This window comes from Xyrauchen texanus, chromosome 31 (assembly GCF_025860055.1).
Source record: "Xyrauchen texanus isolate HMW12.3.18 chromosome 31, RBS_HiC_50CHRs, whole genome shotgun sequence".
Taxonomy (NCBI): Eukaryota; Metazoa; Chordata; class Actinopteri; order Cypriniformes; family Catostomidae; genus Xyrauchen; species Xyrauchen texanus.
In genome coordinates this window covers 16,098,506-16,113,931 of record NC_068306.1, presented here as the reverse complement: position 1 = coordinate 16,113,931, position 15,426 = coordinate 16,098,506, and the positions used below count along the sequence as shown (strand labels likewise).

Genomic DNA, 15,426 nt, shown 5'->3' with positions numbered 1-15,426 from the left:
ATTATGTGATCATGCATATAGTAAATTCATCACTTTATTAAAGAAGTTAAGCAACAGAATACAGATAGATATTGATATAAAAGGTATAATATATATATATATATATATATATATATATATATATATATATATATATATATATGTATATGATATATATCTGAAGAGACAAGGGATTTTGACCCTCACCCTTCAGTCTCAACAGTACATGAATGAGGAATGATTTTAGGCTAGAGTAGTTACGAAATGTAACACATATATGTAACACATTCCTCAGGCAAATAGGATTTGGCTGAAGAAAAAAGAAGGCACATAAAAGAGGTGATGAAGAATGTTATCAAGAGAGGAAATAAATATTGTTGTAAAGATGATTTAATCATTAATATCTCTAGAACAATTTTATTATGATTTAATTGCAATCATCAAAACACAAATATACAAATAATCTCTTGATATGTAAGATCTCTGATCAAAATTAGTAGAAAATACAGGCCACCCAACAAACAGTAATTAGAAGAACTGGCAGCTGTATCTTAAAGGGATAGTAACCCCAAAAGTACAAATTATGTCATTATTTACAAACCTCATTTTGTTCCAAACCTATATAATTTTATTTCTTTTGAGGAACTGTTAAGCAGACTGTTAGGGACTGACAGCCTTGTAAGATGTAATGAAAGTGAATGGTGACTAAGGCTAACATCCTGCAAAATCTCCTTTTGTGTTCCATGAAAAGAAGAAAGTCATAAGGGTTTGGAATACCATGAGGGTGAGTAAATAATGTCAACTTTAATTTTGGGTGAACTATCCCTTAGTAAGAGTTTTTACATTTCTGAAAGTAGCTGGGGCTGCTGAAAATGTATTTGAATAGGTATGAAACTATAGTCATTTTCTTTTTAACTCTTACCAATAATGCCAGCACTATGATTTAGATCAAGGATGATTCATCGGCAGATATTTCACTCTATTAAATAACCTATGACTCACACTCAATTGTTTTAGTTTTTCGCTTTATCAAACTACATAAAATGCACTCACAAGTACTTTATTTAAAATAGTCTTAAAACATTCAGACAGATGATATTGAATATCCTTGATAACAGCTTTTCAGTGACACATATTTAACTGCTGACAAAAAGAGTGATGTTTAGGCCATTATAGAACCACTGTACCAATAACAGATGAGAGTTGCATTAACTGGACATCATAACTAAGCACTTGGCAGTCTAAAATCAGTTAGCTTTCCTCAACTGTAGCACCGTGTGGTTTGCAAGTGAGAGTCATTTTGTTGTTCGAGATTCTCCCCTCTTAGACTCACTCACTGAGACAGAAATAGTTTTTAAGTGTGCAGCATCACTGGATGCAAAGTTTAAAGAGAGAGAGAAAAGATGAAAGTTCTGTCATCTTTTGCTAACCCTCATATTGTTTCAAACCATATGACTTCTTGCTTCCATACAACAAAAAAGGGAAATTTTTGAAGAATGTCCTGGCTGTTCTTTTCCAACTTTTTAATGTGAATGGTGATTAGGGATGTCAAGCTCCAAAAAGGCACCATGAAAGAGGAATTCAACTATATATAGTTGTACTATATTCCAAGACATCTTAAGACATACTATAACTTTGTGTGAGCAACAGACCGAAATTTCAGTCAATATTTATTATCTTCCTCACCAAAACTCTGAAATAGATTATAAAAAGTTGTATGAACTATGAAAATGGCACATTGATGCCATTTGACGGCACTGGCAAACCTATTTGGTTATTGCATGTCTTGTGATCACATGTCATTAATGTCAAACGTAGCACAATATGTCTAGTTCTGGGTATTTTTAACATTACGGTATGTGTAATTCCCGAGTTGATCCGAGAAAACCTGGCCGTGATCAGACAGTGCTGATGATGATGGTGCTGTGTGTGTTTTAACTTTCAAGTTTTATTAACTTAAAATTAGGATGAGAAAGTGCGGGCCGGGAAATAAGCTGAAAAATTTAGTGGAGCCACAACGAGCTAAGTGACGTCAGAGACAGAGCAGAGTTAAGGCACACACTAGCAAATTAGCAATACTAACGTAAGCAGCCATGGCAATGAACAAGCAATCATTACTATCAATCAAAAGGGCAAACAGTCGAAGTTATCTTATCCAAGATACAACAAAACTGCAACGCTGATTCTAAACAACTCACGTATGTCATCCATCACCGTGGCAGCAAGTGGACTTTTGAAGCTGAAATAATGAGTGGATTAGCTCTGCGGTTTCAATCAGCAAGAGTGGAATCACAGAAAACCTGGATGTATTTTACCAACTTTATTGGTAAGGAGGATAGATTATATGCATCACGGCCAGGCACAGGGGAGAAGGCTACTAACGTTACATTAGGTGAGACAAAAAGTTTTGTTTTTACAACTTGTACATTAACTTGTTAAAAGCAATCAGCTGTGAAATCAGTGTCGATCGGGTCTGTGTCTATCAGCAGGTCCCAGCTTTCAAATAATAGACAGGTCTGGTTCGGGATTTCTCAGTTCTGCATGGGTACGGGTCCAAGCTTTCAAATAATAGACGGGTCCGATTCAGGAGCGGGTAGTACATTTCCGGGTCTCTTTGTGATTGGGAATTTTTGAACCTGTGATGACTTTTACATGACAGTGAGTAAATGATGAGAGCATTTTCAATTTTGGGTGAAGTAACACTTTAAGAAAATTATATATATTTTTTATGTTGTTGCTTTATATCGTTTGAGTTTGACAGCATCAGTCCCCATTTACTTTCATTATATGGACAATTATAGACAGGATATTCTTCAAAAATACACCTTCTGTATTCCACAGAAGTAAATCATGCCATTTTAGAATGACATGAGGGTGAGTAAATGATGACAAAATCTTCATTTTTTAGTGAACTCTCCCTTTAAAGAATCTCCAACCTGCCCCTTAAACTTATAGTCGTGCTTTTGCTTCATTACACTCTACGATACCGGCAGACAGAAGCTGTTCTATCTGCGATTGCTCAAACCCATACTCCTGCAGCACAGAGCGAGTGTGCTCTCCAATGAAGGGATCACGCAAGAGGCAGGGCTCCGCAGGGGAGCGGGAAAGAACAGGTGCTGGGCGGGGACTTATCTCCCCCTGAGCGTCCTTCAAAAACGATCCCCTCGCCTGGTTGTGGGGGTGAGAGAGCACTTCATCCAATGAAAGCACAGGGGTGACACAGGCATCTGTCCCATCGAAGATCCGACCCCACTCTGCCTGTGTCTTGGTGGCAAACACCTGGGTGAAAGTCTTCCTGAGCTCCGGCCAATCGGATACACTCATTTGTGCAGGCAAGTCAGCAGTATCCAAGCCCAGACCTGTGGCCAGACAGAATTAGTTAGCAAATGAGAGGTAAAAAAAAGAAGAAGAAGAAAATCAATACAGGAGCTTAGAGGACAAAGATGAAGGACTATGAATCCAGGAGCCATTAGTACATTACATTGTTCACAGTAGGTGGCTTTTAAAGAAATTCTTCATCTGAGGGTCAAACATGAATATCAATAGAGTCATTACAGTTTCAAAGCAAGATGAAGTGTGGCACAGTTGCACTGGGATGATCAGGGTGTTAGGTGAAATCCCTATGCACATACTAATAATCATCCCGTGGCTTCTCCCTAATCTTTGCATACATTTGCAAATATCGACAACAGTCTGATGTGACCCATATGTCATTTGTTCATCGATGTCCTTCAGGTTACATTTTTATTTTCAAGTTAATTAAGCTGCTAAACTGAATTTACATACTGATGATAAAACTGCTATTGGGGTAAATGTTGTTTACATAGTGTGACTGATTGACCATGGTACTAGCAATGTGAAGGTCTCTGGTTTGATTACCAGGTAAAGCACATAATGATAATATGTCTAGCTTCAATGCAGTGAATCAACTGGGGACTGTGTCAGTGCAGCTTAGAATCAGTGTCTAATGTGCAAACTACCACTATACCATGCCTCTGATGTTTGTCATGTACAAAACACAAAACTACATCAACTGAACACCTACAATGAATTGAATTGACCTGACAAAATGCATTTGAAGAAGAATAGAAAAGAAGCCTTTATTTTGCTCAAACATTATACATACATTTTTGCATATATACAGTGAAATGTTTTTGTTTTCACAGATCCCAGCTAAGTTGGGGTCAGAGTGCAGGATCAGCCATGATACTGCACCCCAGGGCAGATATGGTCAAGGGCCTTGCTCAAGGGCCCAACAGTGGCATCTTGGCGGTGCTGGGGCTTGAACCCCCCGACCTTCTAGTCAGTAACCCAGAGCCTCAACCGCTGGGCCATATTTGCCACCTGGATATGATTTTCGGAGGCATTTTGTACAGTACCTTTTATAGGGCATTGTTTGGAACAAATACAAAATATAAGGTGTCATCTATTTATGTGAAATCCTTGAATGCAATCAATCGATTAACATATATTCTCAATACGAATAACTAGATTGAGAATGTATTACCTCTCAATCAGAGATTTTATCAACATCTACTTGTACTTTATACAATAATATGTATAATTAGGCAAAAATAGAGAAATTCATTATGGAGGCATTTTTGCTGCTATATTTTGAATTTCAGGAGAATTGTTTTCACTTTCAGCGGCCCTGAGCCGCACTTAATTTCTGAACTTGTTTCGAAATGCAATTGACTGTCATATTGGCAAAACACGTCCTACAGTTCAGGGCCATTTTCGAGAGGGCCATGTAATGCACTAACCTTGAAGAAGCTGTTCATAGAACTGAGACTCGATGGCTCCTACAGCCACATACTTTCCATCAGACGTACGGTACGTATCATAGAATGGAGCACCACTATCCAGCAAGTTCTCCCCACGAGGGTGATTCCACAGGCCGAGACTGTGAGACTTCCACATAAAGGAGCCTACATACGCTGCACCTTCCACCTGAAGAAAAAAACACATCTGATGTCATAAATCAAATTATTGCCTATTCAGTACTTCATTCCTGTAATTCTGTCATGCAGAGCACAACTGTGTTGAGTTTTTAGTTTTTTTACACATTAACAAGGTAATTTTATTCTTTAACTATAAATCGATAGGTTTGGTTTGAAGGTTGGTAGGGACATGTTGCAAAGGTGTATCATATGCCAAATATGTTGGTATTAAAAAAACTTGAGAAAGTCAGTCTGGTAATATACTGTAGGAAAAACATCTTTTCCCCATATAACAAGTTACATTTACCATTTCTCTGCCCAACCATATTAAATATAAGCCTGTTTCAATAAAAAATATTAGCCATATTCAATAAAAGACTGCAACTGGTGCATCTGGAACAGCAATGAGAAATATAACAGATGCCACATGAAAACGCCATTTATGCGCTGCTTCAGAAGGGGTAGGCCAAGAATCTATACATGAACGTTGATACGAAGAAACTTTAAAAGTTGTTCAAATTAAAATTACAACATAAAATTATTTTCTGTGTGGTAAAATTGCCCAAATGTTGGTCAGGACATTTCCGATATTCTCAAAGTCGGCTAGGACATGTCCCTACCACCCCTACCTACATATATGCCTATGGTTGAAGGTTGTATTGAGGGAAGGGAAATCTCATTACAGACAATATTTAAAAAATCTGGGAAGAGCAAGATGAATCATCAATATTTTGGTCTGTTTTTCCCAGATGAGGAAGACTGTAAATAATAAATATGTATATATGCTAATTTTGTCAACTTATGGAGTAGACAAACATATAAATGGCTTTAAATCTAATAGACATTGACTAAGTAACAACTCCTATTCTGATTTCATGGGGTCTCTGCAACACTATGCAGAAGTTTGCAGAAAGACTTCCATATTATTACAAAACAAAGTACTTATTTGAAAGAATTCTAAAAGTTTCAAATAATGAGGTGCACATCTAGTTCACATCAAGCCTAAGGTTAAAGAGAGAGGCCGCCATGCATATTGCTAATCGCACTAATTATGTTACACTTACATGAACATAGTATTCCAGAAACATTTTTACTGAAAACAAAATTTTATAGGTCAAATTTTCCAGACTGATTCATACAAATAAATACACATGCATTTCAAAGACTGTGTCCTTGCAAAATGAACTTATAGTTATACAGTATATTCCACAGAGGACCTTTCGCCTAGTTAAACCGGTCTTCAAAGGGACGTTGACAATCTGGGTTTCTATTTGAGCACACTATTGGCAAGACGCCATTCTCCCAAAAGATGCCTTAAGCTTTGCCTTATAAGTTATATCTCCACACTTCTACCTTCATTTTTGTTCACCCTGTTGAAAAGACCAGCACCAAACCAGCACTAGCCAGTGTTCCACTGGTCCAAGATTATCTTTTTAGTATGGCAGAGAAAAACAAATATATGAGTGCACATGGATATTTATCCTTGAGCAATAGATGTAAAAGTTAATGTTTGATGTTAGGCAATGGTTTTTTTCTTGCCAACTTGGTGTCCTTGAAACAAAGAAGATAAACAGTTGATCAAAGGCGTGAGATGCGCAAAATGTGGAGGGGTCAAATGCTACATTTTACCTTCGGCAGTGTAGGCAGCCCCAAAATGAATGTTTTTTAATTAATTTTGAGTTACACTACTGAAACACTCAAGCATTTCTAACAAGTATTCAAAATAAAAACGTCAAAAACATAATGGCTACAGGGTGTAATACATCCAAACTGGCAAGCAAGTGTGTCACAAACACATTATATTAATAATAGTTGAATGTGGCAGGGCGGAGGGCGGGCCGGGTTGTGATTATACACACCCGGTCCCTTATCAGGCTAATTAAGCCTCTGAGAGGGATAAAGGCCGATGGTGGACGGTGGTGCGACAAGAGAGAGAGGGCCTCCCAGGTTGCGGCACCAGTGTAACGTTGTTCAATGGAAAGGAGGAGACGAGAACCAGCTTGATAATATAAATAATAGTTTAATATAAAACTGAAGCAAAAGACAAACACACACATGATGGACATGTCCGTCTCTCTCTTCGGACGGGCACTTGACCACATCCCCGCTGCCACATAGAACTACACGTTTTATCAAGGTGCCACTTATGGGAATGTGCTTTGGATATCTTCGCTGCCTAACAGGCAAACATCTAATCATCATTACCACAGCTCTTGCCCACACTCAGATTAGCTTGGCTCATGCATGATGTACTGTACATACATCAGGAGCCACTCTCCACTAGCACAGCTCTGCTCCAGGCCTGAATTTCTAATGTGTGAGGTGCTCCACTAGTGGATTGTAACACATTAAAAGGTATCTACCGCAATTTATTTCCTAAATAATCGTTCTTTAGTGGCACAGATCAGACCTTGTTTGAGCAAATTACACAGCCTAAGTCAAATCAGAGGTCCATTGTCTGGTAATAATAAACTATAACTATATACTACAATCCACTCTTGCATTTTATTGACCATGAATCATTTAGAAGTGATCAGAAGTGCAATTTGTTGCCCTCGTCTATCATTATTTCATAATGGCTTGATAAATAACTTAATATAAACTTTTTACTACAAATTCTCCTCCCTGCCACTAGATGGCAATATGCATGAAGAACGTGAATCGCCAAAAACAAAAGAAGGATGTGAAATTGAATGTGGAGATTTATAATAAAAAGAACTTAAATATCCGTTTCTCACCCACACTCCTCATATCGCTTTTGAAGAAATAGATTTAACCACTGGAGTCATGCGGATTACTTTTATGCTGCATTTTTGTGCTCTTCAGAGCTTCAAGATTTTGGTACCCATTAATTTGCATTGTATGGACCTGCAGAGCTAAATCTTTGTTTGTGTTAAGCAGAAGAAAGAAAGTCATACAAATCTGCGATGGCATGATGAGAGAATTTTCATTTTTGGGTGAACTATCCCTTTAAAGCATGCTTTTTTCAGAATTCTGCTGTAAATGCTATTGGCTTATAATATGATTCTTTAGCTTGCCACCAGATGACATACAGCTGATTTAGATACATTCAAGCCAAAGACACTCTCTCTCACTATGGAATCACTTGAAGAAAGCAATAAAAAAAATCCCCTGAGCAAACATTTTCCTCAACCCATGAGGAAATGTCAGATGCTAATAATACAAGCAAGTAATTTTTGCACACGGAATATCATTGACATTACCAGGAAAATGTAATGCTGTGGGGTTTTATTATCAACCACAGGGATGTTTTTGTCAATTAATCACAGCATACATTTATTAATATGGTTTAAAATATAGTGAAGACCGATGAAGTATAAACATCTCAGGGAGCTGTAAAAAATGATACTAATATTCAAATTTTTCAAGGTTGAGTGGCCAACTCCTCTGGGCCCTAATATCCATATTTTATAGGTTAGCACACATTAATGATAAGCTTTGCAGCTAAATATTTCACAGTTTAATTTTTTTATGCACATGTTAAATATGAATAAAGAATGACTGTAAATGAGATGCTAGTTAGTAAGTTACTTTTTTTTTGCATACAAAGTGAATTGTATTAAACTGATTTAGAGGAACATTTATAAGGGGTCAAGGAACCACTCACACTTTTTGAGTGATGAATTTCCTTGACTTTTCCATGACCTTTTAAATCATTTGTGAATCCTTTGATTCAGACCGATTAACTACATAATTCTTTAGTTCGATCCTGTCGGAAACTCTCTTCTTCAGAAACTCTCCTGTCACGCAGTGCTAGTGCGTGCTTGTAGTTCTGTGTTCAAATGATGCACGTGCAATGGATCAGCTGGGGGCACGTGCTGTTATGTATTGTGTATTTTCCATCGATCACTATATTAAACACCATGGTCTATGCTTAGCCTGTTAAATATATTTTGACTTGATGAAAATTAATACATTCCATCTAAACACTATATAAATTATCAAAGGGCAGCACATATATGCCCGTATAAGTGCCGGTATGGTGTCGTTCTCCTGCGAAACCTTCAGGGTTGGATACACCCTCAATATTCTCCAAACACAACAGTCTCTTGTGTGTTTATGTGCACACAGTTTTGGAAAAGAGTGGTATGGCTAATTCAATGGCTAGTCTGATGGAAGTTCCAGAATGGCTAAAATCACAACGTCAAGATGACTTTGTGAATAGGTCATTTAATGGGAATGAAAATACAGGCCTGTGACATTTCAGTTTACGGTTTAGTATCAATTACCAAAAAGTACAAATAAATTACGTAACTGGTTTGTTGTGTGTTAGTTGGGATCCTCACACATCAACCATTACTATGGCTTGCAAGCAAGTTTTACTCTACACAGTAGCAATATCAAGCCGATTAATATTTTCTGAGCAGAGTATAACTAGACAAATACATTTTCACTACAGAAATGTCCATGACTTATAAAGTTTCTCTTCATTTAATTGACTGTTCTAGGCCTGAAAACCTAGATATTTTGATATTTGATATTTGCCAATCTCAAACACCCTGACATTTCAAGGTTTTCCATTGTCGTGGGAACCCTGAATGAATATAATAATCATAGTAATTCTATTTTGTGTGTCTTCCTACTTGGGAAGTAGGCCTCCCTTACTAATATTACTCACACAGGTAGCTAAAAGCAAAAGTAAAAGCAATTTTAAAGAAAAAGTCAAGGAGCAGTAGTTATGGCAAGATTTCAGATTTCAGAAAGTATTAACATACTGAACAGTACATTTTGTGACAGTGTTGAAACAAACAAGGTTTGTAATGGCCTTATTTTAAACAGTGATTGATCCAATCAGGTAAAAGAAAAGGTTTTTAGCAAAGAGAAAAACAATACACGACACAACCCACAGTCTGAGATAGCTTTGATGGTATGGAATGAATGCCTGCCAGAAGAAGTGCATCGTATTTCTAATTCTAACTTGCTAGTTTTTAAATAAATAGAACAGAATAGAATAGAATAAATAGAAACAATTCCATTCAAAAGAGTCTGTGGGAATTGGCCTATTGGTATTTCAAATTGAAGAGAAAATCACAATTTGGTGCCAGGAACCAATTTTAAGGCGAGGTACAGAATCTCACCATGCTGGCATCAATGATCTGCCCCTGTCCAGACCTGCTTCTCTCCAGAAGAGCCAACACAATCCCAAATGCACACATGAGACCCCCTCCTGCAAAGTCTGCCACTAAATTCAGTGGCGCGTAAGGTTTCTCCGAGCTACGGCCCAGCATAGACAGCAAGCCTATTATAGAGATAGAAAAATATATACATAATGAGAATGGAATACTGAAAACCTGCAGATCAAGTAAGAAAACAATTCCATGAAGGATTCTTAAAATGGCTAAGTAGCTAATGTGTTATTTGTAAATCATAGTTAAAGGTCAGCTAAAAATACCACCAATTAAAACATATCTGTCACAAGCTAGCGTTAGTTCATGACTTCTGCATGTTCTACACAACAAGAGATTGGAAGTGATTAAACAAAGATAAATCTTTGGGCATTATTCTATTATTCTGCTCCCAATAGCAGTGGAAGCTTTGTCAGGAAGTACATTGTCATAACAGATAATTCAAGGAAAAAACTTTTTTGTACAGTTAGCATGCATAAGGTCACAGCAAAAAGAAAGCTAAAGGCTAAAGAAAATCTTATCTAACTGTCCCTTTGTGCAGTAACAAGGTATTTAAGTGTTCTCTATACATGACACAAACATGCCCCAATCATAAAATCAAATGGGCCAAACTCGACCTTCAAAACCCATTGACAGCATCCCAGTTGAAAAAATGAAACTCTAACAAGACAATTCATGAATGTTGATGTGAAGCGAACAATTTAATGTATGTTTAAGATGCACAGTACTCTGTATGTCTGTCAATAACACTGTTGCATGAAACCATAAATGGTACAAGAAACCATTTGTCTGATGTTTTGGGTACTCAGGTTTAAATTTTGCCCCAGACTCTGTATTTTGGGCGATGGAGCGGTCATCAATGTAGTAATAAAAACATAGACACAAGAGTTGGGTCCTAACCAGTGTCATGATCGCCAGACAGATAGTTTTTAAGGGGACAGAGGTCGGTTTGAGCACCCTCTTTTCAGGAGTGGTGCTCGGAGATGGGGAGGGTGGCAGCCTTTGAAGAGGGGTCATTTAGAAGGCTGGGGAAATGTAATATGTTTGTGGGTAAATGGGGCGGATATCTGGCATTTCTGGATGTGTGAATATTATTATTATTTATTTATTTTGTGTGTGTGTCTTCAATCATATATGACCACTGGGATGTTGTTGGGGACCAGGGTGAGGTTGGGGATTTGGAGGGGGAGGGGTAATAGTGGGGGTTAATTGTTGATTCTGTGTATATATATATATATAATGTTCAATATGTGAATCAATAACAAATTGTTAATCAGAAAAAAGAAAGCCTTTGTTTGATTCATTTGCAGTTATTCCTCGTTGGAGATGATAAATTGCATATTCATACTGTACAAACATGGCTCATTTACTATCTCCTACAGATTGGTAAAACGTTTTTTAAATTATAGTATATACAGTGGCACCAAAAACTATTTTAGCCACATTTAAATGTATGGACAAAGTATGTCATTGCATTAAAAACAAAAAATCTAATAAAGAACAATAACACAAGCACACTTTACAAGCTAAACACTTCACAAAAAGACATTTGGAAAGGATGAGGCAAGAATCGGCTTGACAATATAAAAAATATTTTAATGAAAACCTTAAACAAAAGACTCAAACACACACATGATGGACAGCTGCCGTAAAGGTTCTCTCTCTCTATCGCACCACCGCAGTCAGCCTTTATCCCTCTCAGAGGCTTAATTAGACTGATAAGGGACCGGGTGTGTAAAATCACGACCCAGCCCTGCCCTCCACTTTGTCACACAAAGTAATATGACTTGGTGGTTCAATAAACATATCGTGCTAGTTCGGAGGTCAAATGTCCACTGTGTGTTGCTAGAAGAGAGTTAAATGTTTTACCGAACGGATGAGGCTTTTGAGATTGATTCTCTATTGAGTTTTAAATCAACAAAACCATCTCCCTATCCTAAACTTTAAACCTAACTCATACCAACTGTGCCCTAAAATCCAAATGTGACATTAAAAACGCAATTACTGAAGCATCCATGTAACTTTTTGGTGCTTCTATGACACTTTTAGCTCACATGTCGATGAGTGTGCTCTCCAGGACTCGTACCCCGGTCCTTTGCATCGCAAACCCAACCCTCTGTCAGTTGAGTTACCGCACAATCTCATCGTGCTCGAAAAAGCTTGTAAATGTAGTTGGTTATGTAATGCAATTGTATTGTAAAAATGTATAAACTCTGGTGTATCTAGTCATGTTCTATAAAGTAACATTTTTGTTAAGATGTTAAGCATTGTGTAAAGAACGGAGCAAAAACTGAGTATTTATTAACTGATAATCTGCCATTTTATTTTTTATTTTGTATTAAAAGTCATTGTTGTGGTAGCGCCTAGTGTTTACCAGAAATGTGCCACAATATATACAACGAGCCATATAAAAATAATTTCACTAAAATGTAGGTATAGTAAAGTGATTCTATGAGACAAGGTAGCAAATAATAGTTCTGAGAAAAATTCTAGTATCATTTGCAGATGGGTTGAGTATGCTGATAAAAGTAAAGAATAACAAGCCACAACTCAACTTCAGGACTCAACTTGTTTCCACATGAAGAAAAAAAATACATGATAAGCTATGTTTACAATATAGAATATAAAGTATATTTTGTAATAAATGGCGCCGTAGGCCTAAACTGCTCCATTTTCAACCTGACAAATGCGGGTTTTCTGTCATGCCTCATTGTGGAGGGCACAAAATTCAAAACACTGCTTGAATGGTCAAGAGAAGTGTGGAACCTCACATTGTTAGGTCTTTGTAATCAACTCTGCTTTACAACCACTGTGTGATTGAGCCTAAGGGCCTTCTGGGAAAGCTCACTAGCAGAAGTTAAGGCTAACAGTGGAATGTACCTGACATAGCCAGGTAGTTGATATCATGGCCGGCAGCCTTGGCGTAGGATCCGCTCTGGCCATAGCCGGTGAGTCGTGTGTAGATCAGACGTGAGTTCTCTTTAAATAAGTCATCAGGACCTAATCCCATCTTTTCCATAACACCTTAAGTCAGAGAGAGCAGTGTGATAAAGAAGCACGAACAGGAAAAAAAATTACTTGAAGGTAATTAAATTGGAACTTAGAGGACCAGAGGTTTAGATAAGAACAAATTATTCTTGTTTGTATTTTAAATTAGAATAAAATCTGAAAGAATAAATAATGGCAATCTCCATCAACCCTCCCCCACCCCAAAGACAAAAACAACTGTTGTGAAATCAGCAAGCTTTTTTTCATTAATCAATGTTTTAATTAAAATGCATACAATTATTTAGACAAATGCAAGGCACAATATAAACAGAGGTTAATGGTACAAAATCAAAGACTAATTAATTTGCAAACAAAAAGATCTACTTGTGATAAAACATGCAGTTCTGGACATATTTTTAGTTAAGTTATTTTATTTTGTAACCACAGACATTCCAAGCTGCAGTAATAACAAAAGGTCACATTTGAAGTACACAAAAAAGCTGCAGAAGCAGTTCTATAGTTTTTTCATTTTGGGAATGAGAGATTGGGCATCACTTGATTGTTCAAGAAAAAATATTAATGGCATTTTCATATCTGGAGTCTGTTAAAGCATGGCTGACATTGTTGATGTAGCAAAAAAACAAACAAAAAAAAACATCTGAAATTATGGGAGCTGGTATTAAAACCAACATGATGTGCAAAAATGACATTCAAGCAGTAAATACTTGGCATCAATTAGCTAGAGAAAGTATAACTGACAAAGAGGTCATTATTGGTGTATAATGTTGTAATAATATTTGAAACTGACCTTTACGATAAGGCTCCAAAACCACATCTGACTGGACACACAATCTTTTCAAAATGTCTACACCTTCGGGACTCTTCAGATTCAAGGCTACAGATTGTTTGCCTCTTCCTTGAGTATCAACAGTCATTGACAACTTTGTCCGGTCTATCCGGATCACCCTTGCACCAAAGTCTGCCAGTATCATCCCGCAGAAGGGTGCAGGAGCCAGCCCTGCCAGCTCTATAACACGCACTCCTTTAAGAGCCATACTGGGGTAATATGCTGATAAAAAAAAATAAACATTCAGTCACTTATACTTAGCAACAAACACCCTCATAGTACTTTCCTAAACACCTGTTTGTCACTACAGACTGTGAAATTGTCCTGATTCAGGACATCATTGTGTGAGATCACAAAAGGTTCATTGTGAGGTGATTTAATTTAACATGAAATAATTTCTGTTGCAGGTGTAGCTAATTAGAACACCTGACATTATCACATATAATAAGTGTGAGATTTTAAATTTTCAAGTTCTGTTTTGTGGTGACTCAATCAACAGTTTTTCAGTAGGCTAACTGTCAAATAAGTGTGAGGATAGTATTCATGGAAGACATTTAAATTCCTTTATTGTGTGTTCTTTATTATAAAGATTCTCAATAATGTATAACCTCTCCTATCTCACGTCCTATACAGTTAATAAAGGACCAGTGTATTTAAAAAAAATAATAATAGTATGTGCAGTGGTGGAAAATATCAGACAAATTAAACAACAGTACATAACAAGAAAAAACAAATAGCATCTTTACCATTCAAATATTATTTTTGAAACGATCATGCCAGCTTTATATAATATAATGTGTCATACACAAAAAGTCTTATAAAGACTTGCGCATCAGTAAAACACAGTGTACAGTCAACTGACAGTTGTTATTTGGGTCACAGTTCATTCCTGTTGTCAAATCACAACAAATGAAACGCTAAACTGCAGAAAATGTTTGTTCGAATCTTTCTGTCCAAAACACCTCCGCATAAACAACGCCTCATAAAAAAACAGGAGTCATGACTTTGTTATAAAATACACACAACATACCTTTTAAAGTTTGCACTTCGGACTACAGGGCTTGACGCGTGTTGATGACGCAAGCTCAAATGATTGTGGGTGTTGTAGTTCTAATGACTCGTTGCTCTCTCTCTCGATCTATAGATAGATAGACAGATAGATAGATAGATAGATAGATAGATAGATAGATAGATAGATAGATAGATAGATAGATAGATAGACAGAGAGAGAGAGAGAGAGAGAGAGAGAGAGAGAGATATCAGTGACCTCTCCTCAAAGGTTGAAGGCATCAGAATGTATCGTTTCCTTACGATTAAAAATGACACAAAAGATGACAATAAAATTGATTTTCACTTTGTCTTATTTGTTTTTCTGTATCCTTAGTCATTTTAGGAGAAACACCTGAGACAAAGATACATAAATAAAAAATAAATAAGATCACAAATAAGTATCCCTTACAAGATTTCCCTCTATAAAATAAACAAATAAGAGGAAAAGGGGTCCAGTTTAGGACTGCAAGTGATC

The 15,426-nt window shown here is 36.9% G+C and overlaps 1 protein-coding gene across 1 annotated transcript; it reads right to left on the bottom strand.

The window, feature by feature from the left end:
- Positions 1–194: 194 nt before the first annotated feature.
- Positions 195–15,041, bottom strand: amacr (alpha-methylacyl-CoA racemase). The gene is made up of 6 exons (XM_052100277.1): positions 14,932–15,041; positions 13,863–14,123; positions 12,947–13,090; positions 10,019–10,179; positions 4,743–4,929; positions 195–3,338 (listed from the first exon to the last, which is right to left on the bottom strand). The coding sequence occupies exons 2-6, from the start codon at positions 14,107–14,109 to the stop codon at positions 2,929–2,931; spliced, it is 1,149 nt and encodes a 382-aa protein (XP_051956237.1). The 5' UTR covers positions 14,110–14,123; positions 14,932–15,041; the 3' UTR covers positions 195–2,928.
- Between the last annotated feature and the right edge of the window lie 385 nt (positions 15,042–15,426).